This window comes from Leptidea sinapis, chromosome 23 (assembly GCF_905404315.1).
Source record: "Leptidea sinapis chromosome 23, ilLepSina1.1, whole genome shotgun sequence".
NCBI lineage: Eukaryota > Metazoa > Arthropoda > Insecta > Lepidoptera > Pieridae > Leptidea > Leptidea sinapis.
The window spans coordinates 5962036-5987952 of NC_066287.1; the positions used below are offsets into that span (position 1 = coordinate 5962036).

At 36.3% G+C, this 25917-nt stretch overlaps 1 protein-coding gene across 1 annotated transcript in view; it reads right to left on the minus strand.

The window, feature by feature from the left end:
- Positions 1 to 1162: 1162 nt before the first annotated feature.
- The window catches only part of LOC126971289 (traf2 and NCK-interacting protein kinase), a 28016-nt gene continuing 3261 nt past the window's right edge, over positions 1163 to 25917 (minus strand). Inside the window, exons 6-17 of the mRNA XM_050817513.1 lie at positions 25479 to 25607; positions 23450 to 23677; positions 22537 to 22610; positions 20283 to 20367; positions 18730 to 18856; positions 17250 to 17270; positions 17066 to 17162; positions 16178 to 16307; positions 13554 to 13665; positions 8282 to 8404; positions 4859 to 5028; positions 1163 to 1175 (exon numbers count right to left, since the gene is read on the minus strand). Coding sequence (XP_050673470.1) covers positions 1163 to 1175; positions 4859 to 5028; positions 8282 to 8404; positions 13554 to 13665; positions 16178 to 16307; positions 17066 to 17162; positions 17250 to 17270; positions 18730 to 18856; positions 20283 to 20367; positions 22537 to 22610; positions 23450 to 23677; positions 25479 to 25607 — 1309 coding nt within the window. The remainder of the gene's footprint in view (positions 1176 to 4858; positions 5029 to 8281; positions 8405 to 13553; positions 13666 to 16177; positions 16308 to 17065; positions 17163 to 17249; positions 17271 to 18729; positions 18857 to 20282; positions 20368 to 22536; positions 22611 to 23449; positions 23678 to 25478; positions 25608 to 25917) is intronic.

Sequence of the window (25917 nt, forward strand, 5' to 3'; positions counted from 1 at the left end):
AATGGCCTAAAAATAATTATATTTTAGTATGAAAATTAATTATTCAAATAGAATAAAATGCACGAACGGCCTAAAACTATTTACTATATTTTTTTAAAGATATAATTTTCTTTAGAATCATATAATATTATGTATGTCACAGATTCATTTCACAGACAAATTTGAATGTTTGTAATATCCATTATAAATGACGCCAGCCTTTGAATGAATAACCTTTTTAAACTACAGTTTGTAATAATTATATCCGTGGCCCAATAGATACCACGCCACGGTGATCACATACCATCACGTGACCCGTATACTTGTATAAAAAAGTGTGAGTGTACTTAAAGGTTATACTTCTTTGGCCTAACAAAGCAAAAATCCTTAAATTTATTTATGCCTCATGCTATTCTACGTTTGTAGAAAGAACAATTTTGTAAAAATCTTGCAACGATGGCTTTGACAATTAACTATTAAATAACGAATACGGCTGTACGGGCTTGAACCCTTCGCCTATTCTAATAATGGACGAAGAAACCGAAAAAAAACGTTACCTGTTACTTTTGTGTTACAGTGATGCGCGCGCATCTTACAATTTCACTTTCATCATTTTTTAGGATTAATACACAAATAAAATTTTAAAACTAAATTTTATGAACGATGCGGGACTCGAACCCACGACTTCTGGCGTTCCGTGCCAGTGCTCTGCCTAAGCTAACCGTTCGAGTCACGTATAGTTATAAAATCTTGTATGCTTTGTCCAACACTCAGGTTGTGACTGCAGGATCTACTTTACAGGTGATAACCTGCTCAACCCCAATATATGCATATTAGGAAATTGACTTGAGATGTCGCTCTTGTAAATCTAAACAATTTGTTATGTTTTTAAAGTGATAACCCTCACTTCTAGGATTGATACACAAATAAATTTTGAAAACAAAATTTTATGAACGATGCGGGACTCGAACCCACAACCTCCGGCGTTCCGTGCCAGAGTTCTGCCAACTGAGCTAACCGTTCGAGTGACGTATCGTTATAAATCTTGTACGCTTTGTCCAACTCTCTAGTTGTTTGTGGCTTCATCTACAGGATTCTCTCTTGGATCTCGCACGGAACGGGTTCGAGTCCCGCATCGTTCATAAAATTTTGTCTTCAGTTTTATTTGTGTTCACAATATATGTTATGCCTCAGACCTGAAAAAACGGGCGCTTTGTTCAAAGCATACAAGATTTTATCAACGATACGTCACTCGAACGGTTGTCTCAGTCGGAAACAGCGCTAGCACGGACCGCGAAAGGTCGCGGGTCCGAGTCCCGCATCGCTCATAAAATTTTGTTTTCCGTTTTATTTGTGTAATAATATAATCCCAGAAGTGAGGGTTATCACTTTATAACATAACAAATTGTATTTACTATGTATTTCGAATCGGTTGTACATTTTGACGTTAAATGAATAATTTTAAAATCCCAAATATTAATAATAAAATAAAATGTATTGAGTATTTCGTATAATGAAATTAAAATGTGCTTAAACAGATATGAATTGCATTTTTTTTGAACAGATCAATGGAGTTCTTATATTTGACATGATAGAGTTCTAACATTACTCTCCGACTGCTCAAGAGTACAAATAATGCTAACCTCTGTATTACAATAAATTCGCCATTTACCAACATAGTTGTTATACTGGCTTGGCTGAATGTTTTATACCATTCAGAATTTTTTCTGTCTGCAGCGCGTCGTAACTGGCCAAACTAACGGAGAGACTTCGATAAAATTTTATGAGTGGATATTCCCGATTGCATATTCCAAAGCTCAACATCAACTAGTTAGATCTACAGTGCGTACTTTGCTAGAAAATAAATGCACGCCCCTGTCTAGGCTATACATCTACATCTACAAGGCGTCGTCTCTATAGGTATTCAAATTTCATGTCAAATGCTAAAAAAACACCGAATACCTGTGTTGTAAATCGCCAAAGCTTTTGAAGGCCATAAATTTGTGATACGGCTTTGGCGCCCAAGCATAAATCTCAATGGAGTCCTTTAAAGCAATCACGAGAAACTTGATTCGCTCGTACTTGACGATTCGGAAGTGCACGGCACCTTGGAGTTCACCAACATTGATCCAACCGTTCCTTCGTTCCACTTGCTGCAACAGAAAAGATAACCAGTGACCAGGTGCATTACAGAGACGCTGCACCTTGCATGTAGTACACACAGTAGTGTTCCTGTGGGAGGCTTCTTTGCACAGGAAGCCGGCTAGATTATGGGTACCACAACGGCGCCTATTTCTGCCGTGAAGCAGTAATGTGTAAGCATTACTGTGTTTCGGTCTGAAGGGCGCCGTAGCTAGTGAAATTACTGGGCAAATGAGGCTTAACATCTTATGTCTCAAGGTGACGAGCGCAATTGTAGTGCCGCTCAGAGTTATTGGGTTTTTCAAGAATCCTGAGCGGCACTGAATCGTAGTAGGTAGGGCTTATCATTACCGTCTGCTGAACGTCCTGCTCGTCTCGTCCCTTATTTTCATAAAGACTTGCTATAAATGTAAGCGATACGACAATAGCGATGAAATGGCGAGCTGTCAGTATGACATATTATTTATTTATTTATTGGAAAACAAACAGCTTAAGTTGTATACACATTGTAACACATAATTTATATTACACAAGCCAATAAAGTTTCCACTTAAACAAAATAGGAGTGAATATAATACAAAACATAACGATTTGATATACAATTAAACATAAAAAAAGCACACAAAAATACAAATGAAACAAAATTTATCAAATTTATCGGTTGGACATATTTAAAGGATGTTTAAGATATTCTTTAATTATTTTAGTAAAAGTTCGATAGCTGCTATGAAAAATGTTTAAGTGACTATAATTATTATTGTGAGTGTTGCATGCTCTTACAATAAAACAATTGCTAGTATAATTAGTTCTACGAACAGGGATAAAGAATGTATCTATAGAACGTGTATAATGTTTTCGACAGTTAAGTTTAATGTTATTTAAAATACGATTGGAATCAATTATGTAATATAATATATTAATATACCGTGAGGTAGTTTTAGGCTATTGTGGGAAGAGGAAGCCAGACGGAGTTATTATACGATGACAACGAAAGAATGTCGATTTAAAATTACAATTAAATTTCCATTCATATTATAGAAAAAACTGAGCTATTTTTATAAGTTGACCCTAAATTAGGTAGGTACAGTTTTACGTATAGAAGACAACCCTAATGTCGTCAGAAGAGGTAAGAGTCACGCGATAGAAAGAGATGCAAAGTGTAAGTGAATAAAAATGTAGGTTAATAGCACTGTGCGATCTGAATTACACCTTATTTATTGTATGGCCGCTAGAGTGCCTATTTCTTTCATTGATTTTGCGGAGCGAGACTTCTGTACTTGTACTATTACATATTCTTTGACTAAACTGAAATAATGACAGTGTTCGTAATAAAAAGTCACGCCCACGTAGAAGAAAGATATAGTAGGTATATTACAAAAGCATTTTTTGATGACTCATTAAATCATTTAGACTCTATTGACCATGATTTTATTTGTCACATTTGTGAAATGCCACGTCGGAATTTATTTACCAATAAATTGAGAATAATGACAGGCATGATAGTGATGTCGCTAGTGGGGATCAAACCCAACTGGGCATATACCTACATATATAATAAGCCTAAAAATATTGAAGCGTTTTAACACTTACATCACTGAGTCCGTCGGTGCGTAAAATTTTGGATTTCAGCCAACTTAGATAGTACACTCGCACTCGGTTCTTCTTTCCGGACACAGTCACCAGAATATTCTGTCCTTCTAACACTTCCATCTGCTGGAAGCGGCGTCTAGATATCAACTGATACACTTTGCCTTGACCGGAGCGATCGAGAAGCATCAGTCCATTCTCTGTGCCTATTAGTAAGTTGACTCCTGTAAAATGTATTGAATTCAATCTTAAAACATCAACAAAATCATAGAGAACACTAATGGTATAAAATAACATATTTCGAGTATAATATATAGTTAAAACTCTAAGATAAATAACTACTAACTACACATTAACAGTGCCACGATGTATCATATAATGTTAAACGCGCTTTGCAAACAGCTGCTGAAATCCGGCCGCCAATGAGGGAGACGAGTGAGGGAAAGTACCTTAAATATCGAAGAGTTATTAGTTTTTGGCCATTCTTTCGATTGGCATCATAAAAGTAGGGCTGTTTTTTTTTACATTTCAGTCGGTTCGATTTCCAGACTAGGCAAGTAATTTTTAGAAAATCTTTGAATGCAGAAATAGTAACTTTTAAAAATAACATAAAGTCTTCTTTCAGTAAAATTACCTATCTTCGATATTTAAGGTACTTTCCCTTCATGTCCCATAACTTTGGGACACCTTGTATATAGGGTTCGAGTTCGAATCCCGTTAGGTGCAAGCATTTATATGATGAATATGGATGTTTGTTTCCGAGTCATTGATGTTTATATGAATTTATGTATGTTTAAGTAAGTATATTGTATTAAATATATCGTTGTCTTGCAACCCATAACACAGGCTATATGCCTCATTTGGGGCAAGATAATTTGTGTAAAAAGTGTACCAATATATTATTAGAGTTTCAATGTATGTAAGCGGGTACCTACCCCAGAGAGCCGCGCACAGGATCTCCGAGTTGAAACGCTTCTTGTACTTGCGTATCTCGGGCGTGTCGGAGGAGAGATCGTGGCCCGTGGGCGTGACGTTCACGTTCACGTGACTCTCGCGGCGGGACGCGTTGCCCGAGCCGCCGGTGCCACCCGTGCTGCCCGTGGAGCCCGCGCCGAACCCGAAGGTCAGGAACGAGCGCTGCTTCTGTTGCAGAGGGAGGAACTGTTGCTGCGACCCCACCGACGAGTTGGAGGGGGAGTGCTGCAGGGGGTGGGGGGAGGCGGCGCCCGCGATGAACGACTTGGACGGGGTGGACTGGGCGGACGACGGGTGGGGGTGGTGGTGGGGCGCATGGCCACCGCCCGCTATTGCTTGCCTGTACTGTGAAGAGGAAAGACACAAATTAGCTGATGGCTTTTGTTGGCTAAAACAAAAATGACTAACAGCCTTCTAGAACCTTAAACCTGCACACATATTTTAAGACTCTAATCATTAGTTAATATACATATGGTATGTTTTTTAAAGGGCAGTTTCTTGCGCCGTTTCATTTCTTCTAGAGCACGATTGGTTCCCATATCGGTGACAGTAGTAATTTACATCAACTAACATGAACAAAATTGTAAAAGAATCAACTCTGAGAAATATCTTTTGTATTATTTAATACAAACCAAAATGCTTAAGGCGTACCATATTAAGATTTGAACGATCTCTTACTACTCTACATATCCCCCTTATTTTGTAAACTAGTGCTGTATATTGCTTTTCGTCAAATAATCGAGTAGGGAAGACAAGTAATGAGCTGAAGACAATCTTCTTTGGGTAATAATCGACCGTCATGATATAATAATTGACTGTTACCATCTCTTTGTCCCATATTTGTTTAATTATTAATTTATATTCGGTACTTTCCCGTTAAATTCTAGTTAAAATATAATATAATGTTAGTCCTTCTCCCTTATATTAGTCACCATAACAATCATGATTGGAAAATTATTTGCTTGATTTACATCACAATGTTAAGTACAACTCCAGGTATGTCTCACAATTATTAAAATATGCATGTAATTAACAGATTTATAAGCAGGCAATGGTTTGTTTATTTAGGTTGTGTCACGAAACATGAATTATTGTAGTAATGAGAGTGCAACGATTAAGTTCCTTGTACGGCATATGTCTTTGTATGTATTACACTGTTTTCAATTTATGATGTTTAAAGATCATGATTTCTGTTTAAGGTAATACAAATACTAATTTAGTACCAAATGTATCCATTTTATATCATTTAAAAGGTGCACAATGCAAAAGGCTAACTATATTATGCTCAGGTTGGTTGGTTGGTAGGAAGTTTGGAATTTGTGGTTCATTCAAAGCCTTTCTGAGATCTATGCTGGATAAAAAAACTGTAGAGATTTGGTTGCGGTAATTCTGGTCGCCAATTGGGTTGATGAACTATATTTAAAAAAGTTTTATTTTATTATATATACTAGTCTGGCCACAAATTTTGTTGCAACTTAAAAATCTTCTTTGTGTACTCATATATTCAATGGAACACGTAATTATGTTAAAAACCCCGTATGTTTTTTATAAAAAAATCCTACAATTTGTTTTTTTTTTAAATAATACTAAATTACAATAAGAATAGGATATTAAAGAAAACAATTGTTGCAGAGACTGATTTTGAAGACAGAAGCATAATGTTGTATTATAATGAAACAATGAAAATATCACCAGAAATTAAAATATTTCTCTAGGACTCTCACGAATCAATCAACAAGACCTCTCAGCTCTCAGTATCTCCTATTGGTCGATATGAAGCTCTTCAGAAATGTGAAAACAGGCTAACTTTAACATGAAAACAGTGTTTGAAATACAGATTCCACGACAGACAAAATAAAGGCTTTTATGAACGACAAAAAGGGTCCACTACAATATTTATTATTAAAATGTGAATGTTTTATTTAAGATTACTTCAACAAGACTCATGGCCAGAATAAATAATTCTAGGGTATAAATCAATTCCCAATATTATACAAAGATCTGCATTACAGTACTGGTATCGTGTTACATAGCAATTAACTATGACAAAACCTACATAATATAGCGGTCAAGCTGCTGCTAAACCTTCCCGATAATACATACTATATCTATATATGTATATACTCTAATGAAGAAGCCAAGATAATTTCGGTCAATAACCCATATCCGTATGGATCGCATACAAATATACAGTGCTCCCAAATTAATAATGCGCATACAGATCTTCGCTAATGGGCGTATTCCCGGAAACACCCGAATCATTCAATCGTAAGAGCCCTAAACAATGCACTTGCATTTTGCACCTTGTGCGAAAGAAATAGGAGTCAAATCATGTGTTCACAATACGAAAACAAATCAGCCGGTCAGTCAGTCGTCTTTAAGTATTGGTGCCGACTGCACGTGTTCAGTCTATGTGGAATTATATAGAGCTCCTATTACACACCCCTCTTGTTATTATTATCTTAATAATCTATCTTATAATATATAAATCTCTTATAATAATAAATATCTATCGTAAATATCTTAATAATATATAAATCTCGTGTCACGATGTTTGTCCTCAATGGACTCCTAAACCATTGAACGGATTTTAATGGGGATTACTTCATGGAGTGCAGTTTGGTCCAACTTGAGAGATAGGATAGTTTTTATTTCGTTTTGAGACCCATAAGTATTTTTAATTCCAATATTTGTTTTGTATGGACATATTTTCTATGAGGGAATTTAGTGACGAACGGTTTGACAGTTCCGCTATGAGACAATTTTATTATAGCAAGAGGGAGCATTTTTTACGAAATAATTCTTGATGTTTTGAAATATTATTGGCAAATTCCTATCAAACAGTATTTTTTTTATTATCTACAGAACAACGTCTGTCGGGGCAGCTAGTTGTAATATAATTCTACAAAATTATGCAAAAGTAATGCATTTTACCACTCTATATAGATATCGTCTCCCGACGGTCGGGAAATACGACCGTTGCCGAAAATTGGCGAAGATCTGTATGCGCATTATTAATTTGGGAGCACTGTAAATCATTATGCATGAATAGTGTTATTGTCGAAATTACATTCGCTTTGTGAGCGGAAAAGCTAACTCATGAAAGTTGACAGTGTATACATGTAAGCGTATCTAGGTATGCATATACAGAACTGAGAAGAGATGAGAGTATACAACATTCTAGATGCTTTATGAGGCATGTCTCGTGTCGATACTGTTGATACTTACGGAGTGTCGAAGGGGGCTGCACACGGGTCGCGGACCTCGTCTCCGGGGCGTGTTTGCATGATTGACAACCATTATCACATTAATAATTATATTCTAAAAGCATTGCGCCGCAAACCTTACATAACTAGGGCCCCGGACACGTTTAAAGTTAACACACAACAAAATGTTATATGAGTTGAATTGTTGGAAGCCCCGTAATGGTAGAATGAGTTTACGTATATTTGATCCACAATAAGCATTGTTCGCATGAAATGAGTATACTGGCAAATTACTTAAATACATATATTATTGTCTCCAAATTGTTGCTTGGCGCATATGATAATAAATTCAAAAGCAAAACACATCGGGATAGCAAATCGGGCGCGCTTACCTCTTCGCTGGTAGACTTGTCGTGGCGCGGGGGTGTCGTAGGCTGACCTGCTTGACTCAGAAGGTCGGGGAGCACTGAGCTGGTGCGCGAACCGCTGCCTTCATTCGCACCACTCGCCCGACCCTATTATATATTATCACATTGTAATATGAGCAAACGGCCAAACATTAGCAATACCTGCAAAATACTCATTAAATATTAACAGGTGCTATAAAATATTATGTCCTATTTAAAACTAACAAATTTGAATTGGTAACACAAAATGTATATGTTTAGAGCATTTATGAAAACTAATTCATTATTTAATTAAGTAATTTAATGACTCGAATAACAATATTTAAACAGGTTCTGTTATATTAAATTTAGTTACAAAGTGCATTAATATTTTAATAGTACAATCGTTGCATCAGTAGCAAAATAGCGAAACAATCACAAACAAACTAGCAAACTCATGCAGGTGAACACACATTCACAAATCGGATGGTTTTAATATTGTTTCCAGCTTCTATGAGATTTGATTATGCGATCATTCCCAAGTATTTGTTAAGTGTCGTGTTTAATGGCACAAACATCTCAATTTCATCACAACATGGTAAATCGAATGTCTCGGCAGGAAGTCGGTATTTGCGCACAGTTGGTACAAAATATTAGTTAAATGAGTGCTGGGTTAGTTAAACAGTGGTTAGGTTAATGAGCTACTCGACTAATATTTACAGAGAAAATGTCTAAGTACATCACAAATCGGGGCACCACTAGTTGGTGGCCTGGTCTACATTAGCATACGGGTGCTATGAAACATTAAAAATATACTTTACATATCACGCCAAAATATAAGACATATGAGCAATTACTGTACTGTAAATAAATGTAATATACTGCATTTGAATAATAAAATATGAAAGTTAACTGTCCTATGAGAGAGCATTCCCCACATGTACCTTAACCAGTCCCGTAGCTACAAAGTTAAAACATAGCAGAAGATAGCATAACACTTTACTAATGTTAGTAAATTATTCCATTGTTAAAAAATTAATATAGCCCTCATACCAAACGTAAATACAAAATATTAATCAAATTATCCCGAGCAGTGAGCAATTACCTTGTCCTGTGCGTTTACCGCTTCCTGCCCACAACTCGACAGAACATCCGTGTGCCGATTTATATTCCTGCGAAATACTATATCGGATTCGGTCTTTTCCCTCCTGGGTCTCATTAAATTGCTATTGTCAGACGCGTTATATAGATTCGCTTTATTTTCTTGCGTGTTGGCAGTTAGATCCAGAGTCCCCGACCTCTCAAACGATGCGCTAGTGGTAAAGCAAATACTTGTAGGAGAGTCACTGTTAACGCTACTCTGTCGACTTGTACAATTGTTTTCACTGTCCTGCCTTATCAATTCTGCGACAGTTTTCAGCGCATCAATTGGATTATTCGTGGAATTACTTTTGTCTGACCTCTTATCTTTTTGGGAAAATTTTAAACTATCATTCATTTTGATGAAATCAGTTAAAATAGGCTCTCCCGCGGTCTGGGGTTTACTGTTGTGTTTTCGGGAATGATTGAAAATTCCACTAGAACGAAGTTGCTTATTTACACCGACTGCGGGTGTTTCGTGTTTGGGAATGTAAATTGCAGAATGTCGAGTACTAGATAGAGGGAAAAAATCGGTATTCTCTCTTCTGAACCCTCTAAAGAATCTGTTTGGCGAACTTTGTTCTGAATCCTGTTCGCGTTTGTATTTAAGTATGTCGGATAGTTTCTCTTGGGTAGACTTTTCTGTTTTTTGAAAGAGCTGTTTATGTCGGGAGGGCGGTGTAGCGATCACTTTGTACTTGACCCACGCATCGTCCATATCAACTCTGGATTGACGTTGGAGTTGCGCCTTCTTTTGGCCATTCTCTTTGGTAGCATCCTTTTTCTCTTCTTTGGCAGCAGAATTTTTGTTTGGAAAAAATCTGGCAAAGTCCCAGTCTTTTAACAGCACCGCTTCGTCGACGTCCGATTGTCTTTTATCGTTTTCGGTATTCTCCCTCTGATGTGTCCGAAACATGTTTAGTATAAAAATAAGATTAAATATAAATAAATTACAGCTCACTACTATCTTATTTTGGCGTGAAATTTTGTTAAATCATATCAAACATTAACCCCACCATATAATTTTCAACACAGAAAAGTAGTAGTGAAATGACCACAGTTACATTAAAATGCTATGCACACGATAACAACACAAATGAGAGGTAGGTTGATAAGATCATTATTTCTATGGAGAATAAAGGAACAAAATGATAAAGTGAATGAATCAATTAATGTAATAATTATGTCACACACAGAATTACAAAGAGGATAGAAGCTCAAATAATGAAACGTGAATTTGATTTCTCCTGTTTATTCACACACCGATTACTTACTTGCTTAGATTTAATTTGAGCTAATGCTGGTACTATGGGTATTTAGAAAAATGGCCAAACTGTATTGACACGCATTACAGAGGCAGTTTTGCACTGTTCTCAAGTTCTTTGCAAAAGCTACTTGGATCGCATGCTTTTGGAGCTAAGCAGTGAGCGTGTTCTATACTCTAATCTGTCATTGTTCCGTAGAGCGTTCACTTAATTCGTGCATTATCGCACTAGACGCCACTAACAAAAATATACCACTCCTCCTCTATATCGCGAACAACTTTAATTGTAAATAATTTATTTTTCACGTTTATTTGAACTTCTATTGAAGCTCCATTGTGCAAGTGTACACTAACAGTCGAACGAGATATTAATAAGTTTTAATATAAAATAACGTCAAAATAAATACCCATTAAAGCCCAACGTCTATTGTAGCTAAGAACACAGATGCATATTACGTAAAACTTGTAACGTCCATGTTTTGCGTCGTGACTTTAAAAGACCATTAACGATGCAATAATTTTTAAAAATTGAATTTTTATATTTTAAAATTATGACTTTTTATATTAGAGGTGGCAAACGTTCAAGGGACTCTAACATCACAAGATTTGCGTTGCCAGCCTTTGAAATGGGAGTATGCTACTAACTTGAAGGTCCCTAAGTCGTTCCGGTTCGGGGATTTAGCAGTTTCAAGTGTATACTCTCTCGCACGAAATAACAACGTTATAACTTATTGCAAAAAAAAAAAAATTTGCAGATAAAGTACACTTGCACAAGGTCACAATTAAGCGCGGACAAAACCAAAAACGGATTACTTATAACTCGAATAACTATAAATGTTTGTAGATTGTATTTCATATAATACATAGGAAACAGCTTATCGACTGGTAAATAGTTGTATTGACAATACCAGTGCTGCTATGATCAAATTTGATTTAACTTTATAATGCGACTCAAGGGTGGATAAGCGAAATAAAATTGTAATAACGATATCTTTGGACTCAGCCGATTTGACGAAACCTCCGGAAAAAAGCGTGATATATGTATTTCCAGTGCATGACCATTGCATCTGTGTGAAAAGCTAGATTACATCCGCTTTAAGGTTTTTAAAATAAATCGTGGATACATCTCTGCTATGTAAAAGTTTTATTTTTTTATCACAGAAATCACGATAAAATAAATAATTAAAATAATAAAAAATTACAATTTAATTACTTCAACATCGTGTTTTGTTACAGGCGGTTGTGATGTATCCCTCCCTTGGGTGCCAAGTTACCGCTACTTATCTTCTACCCGTGCGCGATATGTTACGACCTGTAGAGCTATTCTCGTAAAAAAAAAAACGAGAATAGGATCGAAGCGACCTTGTGTCAAAAAGTTAAATTACGTATTCTTTTGTAACACAAATTGACGGTTCAGTTCCGATTGTGATGAAGTTACGTTCCGATTTAGGGAAATCGTATGATGCGTATTCTATTTTTTTTTCTTTATGAAAATAAGGGACAAGACGAGCAGGACGTTCAGCTGATGGTAATTGATACGCCCTTCCCATTACAATGCAGTGCCGCTCAGGATTCTTGAAACCCCCAAAAATTCTGAGCGGCACTACAACTGCGCTCGTCACCTTGAGACAAGATGTTAAGTCTCATTTGCCCAGTAATTTCACTAGCTACGGCGCCCTTCAGACCGAAACACAGTAATGCTTACACATTACTGCTTCACGGCAGAAATAGGCGCCGTTGTGGTACCCATAATCTAGCCGGCATCCTGTGCAAAGGAGCCTCCCACTGGTAACAAGATCGAACTTCAGTTGTTTGGAGATGTGTTTGTGCAAAATTTTGACGTTTGTCTGAGATGACAACTTAAAACTTATCTAATACAGCATAGAAATTGTAAAAATATATTAGATTTGATAGCTTCGTGCGGGCTTGTCGCTGACACACGGCTCCAATTCAGTTTACGTTCTAGGGAAATGATAGGAGAATACGTATCTGGAGCAAAATGTGGATAGGATCGGAACTTAACGTCATTAATTTTAAAATGACGTGAATAGCCACCACTGAGCTTGATGACGCAGTACGCGTGCATGTACAGGTGAAAGTACGACACGGACTTCTGAGAGGAAACCGGTATCGGGCGGAGGGTCGCATATCACAAGAGTATTAATTTATCGCGCACAGGTAACATTTGCAACTCGCTTTTTATTCAAATGAGATTTGAAAACAAAATTTAAAGAACGATGCGGGACTCAAACTCACGACTTCTGGCGTTCCGTGCCAGTGCTCTCCCAACTGAGCTAACCGTTCGGGTGACGTATCGTCATAAAATCTTGTATGCTTTGTTCAACTGTCACACACACTCATATATTTATACAACACACATACTCACGCTCACTAATACAGAGGTTGATACATTTAAAAAAAGTTTAAAATTATTTATCTACATTGTAATAGTTATTAGTTTGCCACCTCTTTACTATGTATCCATCACCTAACACCTTAGGGAGATAGGGATGGCTGAAAAACTATGAAATAAATATTTCAAACAGCATAGGCAAAGCCTACTCCCCTTTGTCTTAATGTATGTTTGCTATACGTTATAAGTATGTTTATAATTCGAAACCCCTATAGCCCACTGGTTAGTGACCCTGCCTACTGAGCTAGAGGTCCCGGGTTAGAATCCCGGTAGGTACAATCATTTATATGATGAATATGAATGTTTGTTTCCGAGTCATGGATGTTTATTTGTATTCATGTTTGTTTAAGTAAGTATATTGTATTAAATATATCGTTATAAAGATAATTTGTGAAAAAAAAAAGTTGATTTTGTATATTTTAACAATAAATTTCATTATTATTTAGTAGTAAGTGACTCACCCGTTTGACGAGCGTCCTATCAGCGTGCGGGTCATCGTCGTCTGGAGTCGGCGGGAGTGGACGAGTGGGCGGGGCCGGAACACCGTCCTCCGACACGGCGCATAGTCCCGGCCTGTAGCAGAACTCGGGACTAACAAGCGAACGAAAAACAACGGGACCAACCAAATTGATGGGGATGAAAACAAAATGAAATGCAAAATAATAAAAACAGGGGAGTGGACACGGTGAGTGATTTATAAGTGTATCAAAAATTAAATATTGCAGTAATATAACAATTTTATTATTACCTTACTTGAAAATAAATTTATAAAATGATATAAGCGCTTAAAGTTGCATTCAAAGATATTTAAGGAGAATAGACCGGCAATAAAAACTATTACTAAAAAGTCTGCGTGAGCCGTTCTATAGAGAAGCCCCATAAAATCTTCTCATCCCATACAAGACACTGTATAAGGATGAAGGTTTTTAACCAGGGAAAGCAGATGTAGTCGCTAACTGTGGGTCTTATGAGAACGCTCAAGGTCGCTCGGAGTGCAAGAAGCGAGGAGATCCGTAGGAGAACCAAAGTCACCCACATAGGTCAGATGCAAAACTGAAGTGGCAGTGGGCTGGGCACATAGCTTGAAGGACAGATGGCCGTTGGGAGTGTTGTACTTAAATGACGACCACGTACTGGAAGACGCAGTGTTGGTAGGCCCCTAAAAGCTGGACTAATGATCTGGTCAAGATTGAAGTTGGATCAGAGCAACACAGGACCGATCGAGGTGGAGATCTTTGTGGAGGCCTTTGTCGCATCGCTTCCAGCCAAAAGCGGTATGATAGAACTGTATATGATAATTGAGTTGTGTATATGCCCAGAAGCTGCAACACTCATGATTTGGTAGCAAGTCAAAATAACTCTGTTTAAGGCTTATTGCCAATCATTTTACACGTGCAGCCTTTAGACCGGCTATACGCAGATGGCATACAACGCGCTGCGAGTGCAATATAATGACGCGTTTAGGGTAGTGATGGGGCTGCCTAGGTTTTGTAGTGCATCCGGCATGTTTGCGGAGACGCGCGTTGATGATTTTTACGCGATCATTAGAAAAAGATGCGCATCATTAATGAACAGGCTCCAGGCTAGCCCCAACACTGTCCTAAGCGCGTTGGCATGCAGGTGGGACTCCCAACTGCTGAGGCATTGGATAGGTTTGCATGCCCCTCTAGCTAGGTGCAACTTATTGTGGAAATAACTAACCTTACTAACATAATTTTTAAGAAAAATTGTTACCAACTTAATAACTAATACGATTTTTGTTGGTCTCTTCTCGTTAAATGTCTTTGGTTGTAATTTACATTTAGAATTGTTTTAAGCGGCTGTTTCACATTATACAAGTAAAGTAGCAAATTGTCACAGGCTAGATAAATTATAATGAACAATATTTTACTAATTTATTTCTTTTTTTAAATGTCATCAAAACCAGCCAGATACAAATAGTACAGCTAAAGAGATTTTATTACAAGTATATTCACCATTGGTGAAGACTTTTTCCCCCAACCTATTATTAATATTTGAATTTAATGATAAAAATCAGTGATTAAAAAGAGCTTATATCGAAATCATACTTTTGATTTATCGCTAGTTGCCGAAAGCAACTTAGAAGTTAATGTTTCATTAAATATAATACCGCCACATTCTTTTTCATTTTGACAGTCAAAGATAGCATGTGATATAATGGACGTTCAGCTGATGGTAACTGATACGCCATGCCCATTACAATGCAGTGCCTCTCAGGTTTCTTGAAAAACCCAAAAACTCCGAGCGGCACTACAATTGCGCTCGTCACCTTGAGACATAAAATGTTAAGTCTCATTTGCCCAGTAATTTCAATAGCTACGGCGCCCTTCAGATCGAAACACAGTAATGTTTACACATTACTGCTTCACGGCAGAAATAGGCGCAATTGTGGTACCCATAATCTAGCCGGCATTCTGTCCAAAAGCGCCTCCCACTGGTGAACTAGCGGTAAGTATGTATACTGAACATCAGGGGCAGTGCGGCCGGTATTAATACCATCTTTGTGCTGCAGAAGAGGGCTATTGGCGCTATTTATAACCTAGGTCCTAAAGAATCATTAAGAGAAAAATTTTAAGAAATAAATATTTTGACTGTTGCTTCTGAATATATTCTTGATAATGTTTTATACATTCATAAGTACATTGAGGAATTTTGCTAGAAACTGTGACATTCATAATGTTAACACGAGGAACAAACATAAGCTTGTTATGCCTACTACTCGATTAAGTCGAGTTAGTAAGTCTTTTATTGGGCCATGTATTCTTCTACAATATGATCCCAGGAAATGTAAAAAACAAATGTGTTACGAAATATTTTCTCAATGACACCACAGACTGGGAATAAACTAACACCCCTCAGGCTCTTTAATTATAAATGTTTATTGTACGATATCACATTGTAATCCATATTTTTATATAATAAAAAAAAGGCCGCTGAGTTTCTTGCGCCCGCTCTTCTCAGGTCTGAGACCGCCCTTTTTTTAATGGGTTGTTAGTTTTTGACATTCAATAAATAATAATGATTTTTGAATAAAAATATTTGAATTACAATTAGTGTAACATACAGTGGTTTGGGTGGATCGCTGGCCAGGAGAGTGCCGTCATTCCGCACCCTTCCGCCGCCTTCATCAGCGTCCGAATCACTATCGGAATCATCAAACGTCGGCTCTGGTTGATTCCTCTCTACGGGTGGTCCTGGGATGACAATAACATTACCATAATAACTAATACGTTTTAATAAACAAATTATACATTTCTAATGATCAAAATAATTATAATGAACTGATTACTGATATAGCCCAGTGGTTAGTGACCCTGCCTACTGAGCTAGAGGTCTCGGGTACCAATCCCGGTAGGTGCAAATATTTATATGATGAATATGGATGTCTGCTTCAGAGTCAGGGATATTTATATGTATGTTTAAGTAAATACATTGTATTAAATATATCATTGTCTTGTACCTATAGTACAGGCTATGCCTTGTTTGGGGATGATGATGCCAAGATGAAGTATAATGAATGAGAAGTTAATTTTGCTGACAGCAATATTACCTTGTTCATTAGTAGGTGCCCTTGGGGGTCGATTTGGTGGGTTGTTGCCAGACACACCACTCAACTCATTCAGTTTTTTTTTTTTATTTATTTAGGGGCTTTTATATGTATGTACATGTCAGCTCCATTACAATGAAACCAAACTGCGGTAATATTATTATTCCCGGGTTCGAATCCCCATAGGTGCAATCATTTATATGATGAATATGGATGTTTGTTTCTGAGGCATGGATGTTTATATGTATTTATGTATGTTTAAGTAAGTATATTGTATTAAATATATCACTGCTTGTACCCATACTACAGACTATGCCTAGTTTGAGGCAAGATGATTTGTGTAAAAGTGTGTCGATATTATTATTATAATGAATGAGAAGTTAATTTTATTGATTGCAATATTACCTTGTCCATTAGTGGGTGCCCTTGGAGGTCGATTTGGTGGGTCGTTGCCAGACACAACACTCAACTCATTCAGTTGAGCAGCCAACTTGTCCAAATCCTAGACAAAAAACAAATTAACACTATAATCTATTTTCTCAATTAATATAAAAAGCATCATCATAGCAAAATAATAAATCAAACACACCTCTGGTCTTCTTGGTGGAAGCTGCAATCGAAGTTAAATCAGACGTGCAAAGAAAAACAGCGTGACATGAAAACAAAAAAGTAAGCAATGAAAAACAAATCGACAACAGTTAGACAATCTACTGTAGGTAGGTACTCTTGTATAGGTCGACTCATGTGGGATAGGCTTTATTTATTATTTAGTTATAATAGCCAAATCTGGTAAGTTTCATTGATTTTTCTAACACAAATATTCATATGCTTAATCATTTAAATAAAACACTTTTCAATGGATTAAAACGGGTGTAATTCTACCTGTTTTTACATTAGTTTTTGCGTAAAGTTACCCAAAAACACACACGTTTTAATCCTTTAAAAAGTGTTTTATTTAAATGTGTAACAGTAGCCTTAATCAAAGAATATAATTTATGATTTATCAGCCACATACAAATATCGCGGAGAGGAAAAGGCAGTATTATGTTTTGTACTCAGACCTTTCAACTTGTTTATATGGTGTTGCGACTTTGAAGGTATCCACGTCATATGATTGATGTGAAAGTTCCTTGGGAACTTGTAGGTATTAAATGTAACTAAAGGCATTTTTTGGGATTTGTTACGAACCACCTACACGAAGGTCGAACAGTTAACTGTTACAACATCAGCTTATGCTGAAACTGACTATTTTTTTAAATAATTAGATAACCAGTGTGGTTATAAATGAATTTTCTTCCACGTACAACCAATCTGTGGAATGAGTTTCCTTGTGCGGTGTTTCTAGGACGATACGACATGTGCATCTTTTAAAAAAAAGCGCGTACACTTTTTTAAAAGGCTGGCAATACTTCCTCTGGAGTTGAAACGTGAATGTGGGCGGCGGTGATCACTTAACACCAGGTGACCCGTACGCTCGTTTGTCCTCCCTTCAATAACAAAAGAAAAAACCTGAATTTCAAAGGTTAATATAAAGGGCTGTGCGTATTCCTTAAAGAATTTTTAACTTCCATAAAATATGATTCAACCTAGTTTTGGAAGTGCTTTGGCTGAATACATTTATCTCACTTTAATAACTAGACGAAAGATGTAGTATATGTTCGTATTTTAACCACGTTGCGCCATTATCATACAAGACAAGCGGAAAGTAAATTTATTGGTGTTACAAACCGACTATGAGTAGCACTTGCACAACACACACACTAGCACAATAACTATTTAGCACATTTTTTTATAGATGGTGTTCATATAAAAATACAGTTTTAATATACTTCGCAACTGAACCATGTAAACTGAGTATAAAATTTGAGATCCATATTCGAAAATGCTGTTAAATACCGAATTTGAATGACATTTAGTGAGGAATCATAGATGACTAATCCTCACTAATACTGGACTTCACTAAAAAATAAAACACTTTTGTGAAGCAATAGGTCACCTAAGTATTATCAAATATTTTCTATTGATTGACAAGCCTTTAAGAATAATATATTATATAGTTTGAAACATACCATTGGCTTAAACATGTGATGGGATCCCCTTTGGGGGGGCTGGGGCCCACTGGATGGTGGGGTGCCATTGTTTGATCTCTCAGAGCTGTTTGATGAACCCGATGATTTTGGTGTTGGTGGTAGAGGCCTAGAGAGCAATATAAATTAAATTTATTAAAACAGAAATGAATAATGTAGATATTATAATAATAATATTCAAATCAGGGTGTAATGTAAAGGTATTGAGTTGGTTGAGTCTATTGTCAGTTGTGTAAGGTCGTGCACAGAGATCACTTGATGGTGATTAGCGCCACTTTTACGTACCACTGATATTTTTTTTTATTTTAAGAAAGAGTAAGTACTGGGGTGATTCACAAAATAAAACTGAAATAATTTATTGAAGTAGACATTATTAGGTAGGTAGCCGAAATCCATAATTATCCAAGTGTTTTGAGTTTCGATGTCTCGTGCCAGAGTTTGGCGAGTCAACATTTCCTGAGGATGTCTAGTGCCGAGGCGAAACACGTGTCGAATTGTTCAAAGACAAATATAGGCGGATTTAGCACTCAAGAAAACTAGGAACATTTGGATAAAACTGAAAAAGGCAGGTTGTACCATCCAGAAAACTATTAACTAGATACAGAACAATCTACAGTAAAATTCTAACATACAAGCTCACAAAGATCCCATAGAAATCTAAAGGAATAATATATAGAAATGTTGATGCCAATGCACCTTTTCAATACATACATAAACATTACAACTTACATTCGTAACACTCCGGATATCGACAGATTTATATGCAATAGCAATGACGGCCATACGGAAAAATTAAGGAATTCATTGTCAAATGATCAAATAATTACCAATGAAGTGTTTGTTAAATTTTGATAATTATTAAAACTTGCATGTTGTGAGAGTTTCCGCAGTCATTTTAAGCATTCACTGATTTAATAAAAAGTCAAGTGAAATCCCCTAACTTCTGGGATAAAATATATACACAAATCAAATTTATACCAAAATTTATGGATGATGCCTGACTCGAATCGATCAATCTTTTACTTACAAGTGAGCTTTAGTTGCCAAGTTAGTTGGCTGGATCACTTGGCGTTGCGAAGAGATGTCGCTTCATTGTGTGTCTTCTACCGCATTTATCACGGGGAGTGTTCCGAAGAGCTGTTTAACCTGATTCCTGCCGCCGAATTCCACCTTCGCACGACACGCCACAAGTTAGGATATCATCCCCACCATCTGGATCTGTGGCGGTCTTCCACAGTGCGGATTTCAAGGAGCTTTTTTTCACGTACTACAAAGCTGTGGAATGAACTTCTTTGTGCGGTGTTTCCGGGACGATACGACATGGGTACCTTCAAAAAAAGCGCGTACACCTTCCTTAACGGCCGGCAACGGCAAAGAGATTGTGGGCGGCGGTGATCATTTAACAACAGGTGACCCGTACGCTCGTTTGTCCTCCTTTTCCATAAAAAAAAATAATTTTACATAACCTAAAATAATAATACTAAATTACTTATAAAGAAATACTGGCGTTCTTAAATAATCAAGGAATGCTTTACCTATATCTGTTAGGCTGTTGTGCTTGTGGATCCGGTACTACAATCAGTCTTTGTGGTATGGATGGCCTCGCCGGTGGTCCAGGCTCTATGAGTGTAACGATTAAAATAAATTAATAACAAAATAATCAGACAGTCAAAATTATTACAGTTACAAGAATAGTGGTCAGGAATCACACACCTCATGTAAAATAACAGTATAACCAACAGATGTCATTATAAATAGATATTTGAAAAATTCAAACCAACATTCTAATGGGCAGGCCACATCAAGTACCATCAGATGAACGTCCTGCTCGTCTCGACCCTTATTGTCATAAAAAAAAATATTTAATCAACTGGTCATACTACACCCTCAATAGATTCGAGTAGACACGTTTCGTATTAGTATATAGACAAAAGACGATCGATTCATTTCTTTTACATTCGTTTTTGTAGTCTGCATTTATGACATTCCACAACTCCGGTAGGGTTTCAAACAGTTGAATAAACTGTTTGTATTTTTTTTTTATCAAATAGTAGCATAGAAGTAAAAAGGTTAGTGATCACTGCCACACACACTCTTGTAACAAACCTCCTAATAAATTTTAACTGTAACAATATTTCTATATTTTGTTGAACTTGCATCAGGGTGGTTTCTGGGATATCATTCAGATATTTCCTATTATTATATCTACAGTGTGATAGACGAAGTAGTCAGCATGGGCCAAGGAGTGGTGTCTAAAAAAATAATCATAAAAATCTCAAGTGTAATCTTAATATATATAAATTACGTGACACGTTGTTTGTCCGCGATGGATTCCTAAACTTATGAACAGATTTAAATGGTGATTACTTCATGGAGTGCAGTTTAATCCAACTTGAGAGATAGGATAGTTTTTATTTCGATTTGGGACCCATAATTATTTTTATTTCCATTATTTGTGTTGTATGTACATATTTTCTGCGAGAGAATTTATTGACGCACGGTTTGACAGTTCTGCTGTGAAACAATTTCATTATAACAACAGGGAGCATAATAATTATGTTACGAAATAATTCTTGATGTTTTGAAATATTATTGGCAAATTTCAATAAAACAGTATTTTTTTCTATATCTACAGAACAACGCCTGTCGGGTCAGCTAGTACTATATAATAATACAAGAGAGGTAAGTTGCTCACTATACACAAGGCTGTGGGTTGCAAATCGAGGCGTAGGCGAGGGCGTAAATCGGCCGAATGTCTAGTGAATAAGTTGCTCACGAGTTTCATACGCACTTATTCAACACATTTTTGGAGAACGAGTAAGACGAAAACAAACATTAGGATATCATCCCCACCATCTGGATGTGTGGCGGTCCTCCACAGTGCGGTTTTCAAGGAGCTTTCTTCCACGGACTACAAATCTGTGGAATGAGCTTCCTTGTGCGGTGTTTCCGGGACGATACGACATGGGTATCTTCAAAAAAAGCGCTTACATCTTCCTTAAAGACCGGCAATGCTCTTGTGATTCCTCTGGTGTTGCAAGAGAATGTGGGCGGCGGTGATCACTTAACACCAGGTACGCTCGTTTGTCCTCCTATTCCATAAAAAAAAATGTATTGCATAAATCAACAAATACAATACAAGGAAAATATGACAATTAAAGGAAAAGGCGCGCAAGTTTTTTAAATGCAATTAAATGCACCAAATATAAGATTATTGATTACCATATAGCCATGTAAAGCCTACATAAAAATTATAATTTTAGTGATAAGTAGCATATATATTATAACAAAATCTTAATATATATAAATCTCGTGTCACAATGTTTGTCCTCAATGGACTCCTAAGCTAATGAACGGATTTTAATGGTGATTACTTCATGGAGTGCAGTTTGGTCCAACTTGAGAGATAGGGTAGTTTTTATTTCGATTTGGCCCCATAAATATTTTTATTTTCAATATTTGTTTTGTATGGACATATTTTCTATGAGAGAATTTAGTGACGCACGGTTTGACAGTTCCGCTGTGAAACAATTTCATTATAACAACAGGGAGCATATTTACGAAATATTTTTTGATGTTTTGAAATATAAAACAGTTGTTTTTTCACTATCTACAGAACAACGTCTGTCGGGGCATCTAGTATTGTATATAAATTTGCAAATTTAACTTTGTAGGGATAATTCTATTATGCACTAGTGTGTTATAGTTCGGTTTATGGCCCTTATAACCATGTGATAAAGCTCACTTTACGAGTGAGTGTGTTGAAAAGTAAATTATGAAATAAACTACCTGGAATCTCTTCACGTTCCTCACGTTTGCTGTTGCGTTTCGGAGGCGGTTGAGGTTGTTGCGCCTCTGCAGCTCTGAAATGAATTATTTTAATTTGTAGAAAATTTATTGAATTAGGCGTTACTTTGCGGAAATCCATAATTATACAAATGATTTAAGTCTCCTTCAGTGTTAATTCCGCCAATATGTTATTATTATATTGGCGGTATTAACACTAAAGAAGGCTTAAATCATTTGTTTAATTTGTAGAACTAATAGATATATTTCACACAGATTGATATTCAAAGTAATGAAGTGAATTGTAGCTCATATATTTTTATAAAATTATAAATATTTAAATAAAATTTGAAAAACAAAATTTTATGAACGATGCGGGATTCGAACCCACGACCTCCGGCGTTCCGTGCCGGTGCTCTAACCAACTGAGCTAACCGTTCGAGTATCGCCTCGTTATAAAATTCTGTTTGCTTTGTTCAACTCTAATCCCGCATCGTTCATAAAAATTTGTTTTTAAAAACATAACATATTATAAATACTTGTTTTTCAGCTGTGCTTAAACAAACATTGATGACCATTGTATTACTTAGCCACCTCTGATCAAACAAAAAGTCAGCCACATTTTACACACTAGCTCCTTAATATTATACCATTAACTAATGCATTTATATTATTATATTAATTACATTTTATATTTTAACATACCATCTTTCCTATATTGTTCAGTTCTTGTGATGTGTTTGTTATGTTTCCTTGTAATAATAAATAAATAAAATAAATAAATAAATAAATGCATACATTAAATCAATCAACACAATAAAAATTGGGTGCCTTCAATAACTACAACTAGATAATTGAAAATGATCAAGATGAATACTTAAAAAGGCTTATAGAATGTCCATTATTTTGTACTGACCTGCCCTCCTGAATCTGTTGGAAGTTTCTGCGCAGGGTATCACCTCCCTGGTGCGGTGCATTGTGTACAATAGAGGAAGGTTCACCAGCGATTGCATTATCTTCCTCTTCACCTTCAGAACCTGAGTACTTGTAGTCCTCACGTACAGAATTGTCTTGCTTACGCTTCTTACATCGATCAATGTGGTCTTTCAACTGTATCCTTACTTGCCTCTCTGTTGGTTGATCTCTGGAATATTTTATAAATATTAAATATTTTTACAACTGAACAAACTTCAACTGAAATTAAATTCTAGTCGTTGGAAAACAAGATGGAAGGTCATAAATCTAGTGGTTTGAGATGTTAAACACCATTCATAGCAATTATGTATGACAAAGTGGTGATTGTGTAGTTACATCCAAAGCCACAAGTGTTATATTTTTTTTTTATGGAGAAAGGATGACAAACGAGCGTACGGGTCACCTGGTGTTAAGCGATCACCGCCACCCACATTCTCTTACAAGACCAGAGGAATCACAGGAGTGTTTCTGGCCTTTAAGTAAGGTGTACGCGCTTTTTTTGAAGGTACCCATGTCGTATCGTCCCGGAAACACCGCACAATTCCATAGCTTTGTAGTACGTGGAAGAATGCTCCTTGAAAAGTGCACAGTGGAGGACCGCCACACATACAGATGGTGGGGATGATATCCTAATTTATGGCGTGTCGTGCGAAGGTGGAATTCGGTGGTCTCCCCGTGATAAATGCGTTAGAAGACGCACAATGAAGCGACGTCTCTACGCAACGCCAAGTGATCCAGCCATTCACAGAGCACTGGGTCCCCGATAGATATTGACTTGTGAGAAGTTATGTTAAGTTGTGAAAGATGGCAACTGTGTACTTAGTAAGGCCTTTGCAAACTGTGTACTCAGGCCTTTGGGAACAGCATACTTAATAAGGCCTATTACTATTTCTATAGATTTTTTTATCTATAAAGCAGCACCCCTATGATGCTTCTTTATAAATGCATGTTATGATAGTATACTTGATAGCAACAGTAAAGGCAAATTCATATTATTTCAGGGTAAGTACAAGTAGTAGATCAATATACAGGATGTCGCAAAGTTATGGGACATGAAGGGAAAGTACCTTAAATATCTTTTACTGAAGAAGACTTTATGTTATTTATAAAAGTTAGTAATTCTGCATTCAAAGATTTTTTTAAAATTATTTGCCTCGTCTGGGAATTGATCCGACTTAAATGTAACAAAAAAAAACTCCCCTACTCTTATGATGCCAATCGAAAGAATAGTCAAAAACTAATAACTCTTCTTAAGTAACATAGTATTTTAAAAGAAAGTAGTCAATTAAGTGGGTATTTTTTGCAAATTAATTAACTGCTCAAAATGTGATCCCTCTTGTCTTACGCAAATCGCAGCTGCCTGTTGATTTTCTTATCATTTTATGGTGAATACTCGATATGATTTGGCACAATTCTGTTTGTAACTCGCCCACGTTCTCGTATCGTTTTTTGTATAGCATATCTTTCACGTATCCCCATAAGAAGAAATCTAATGGTGTAAGGTCCGGGAATCTGGCCGGCCATCTAATCGGTCCATTCGTACCAATCCAAGTAGGAAAACATACATTTTACGTTATTCCTTTCTTTTAAAATACTATGTTACTTAAGTTATTAGTTTTGGGCCATTCTTTCGATTGGCATTATAAAAGTAGGGGTGTTTTTATATTTCAGTCAGTTCGATTCCCAGATGAGGCAAGTAATTTTTAAAAAATCTTTGAATGCAGAAGTACTAACTTTTAAAAATAACATAAAGTCTTCTTTCAGTAAAATAGCCTATCTTCGATATTTAAGGTACATTCCCTTCATGTCCCATAACTTTGGGACACCTGTATATCATGAATGACTTTCACCATGAAAGGAAGCCATGTAATTAAAGACCTCTTATTCACATTTAAAGTGGAAAAGGAAAATAAGTTGCGCTTAACTAAAAAATAGATAATTTCTAATAATTAAAATAATTGATAACATACCTTATAAATGCTTGTCTTAATAATTGTTCAGTATACGGTCGCTGATGATAATCCTTTACAAGAACAGTCTCAATAAAACCATGAAACTTCTTGGTCCACTTTTTCGATTTTAACCTCGGAGGAGGATTTCTGTAACAATAACATGTTGCCATCATAGTCTACTTCGCCAAAACAACAACTATACTTTCAGATAAGGATAATATTATGTTTATTCATCCTTATCAAAAAATTCTGCTGATAGATAGAAGAACTATAACAATATAATATTAAACAATAATGTATTTGATATCATAAACAAATAATGCAATTCATGGAATTGAACAAAAATGTGTTATCAATTTCATATTTAATTGTATACTAAGTAATATCGACAAGATGTAAATAACCTATTGCCTGATTATTAAATTATTAAAGTACAAACAAATATTTTTTAACAACC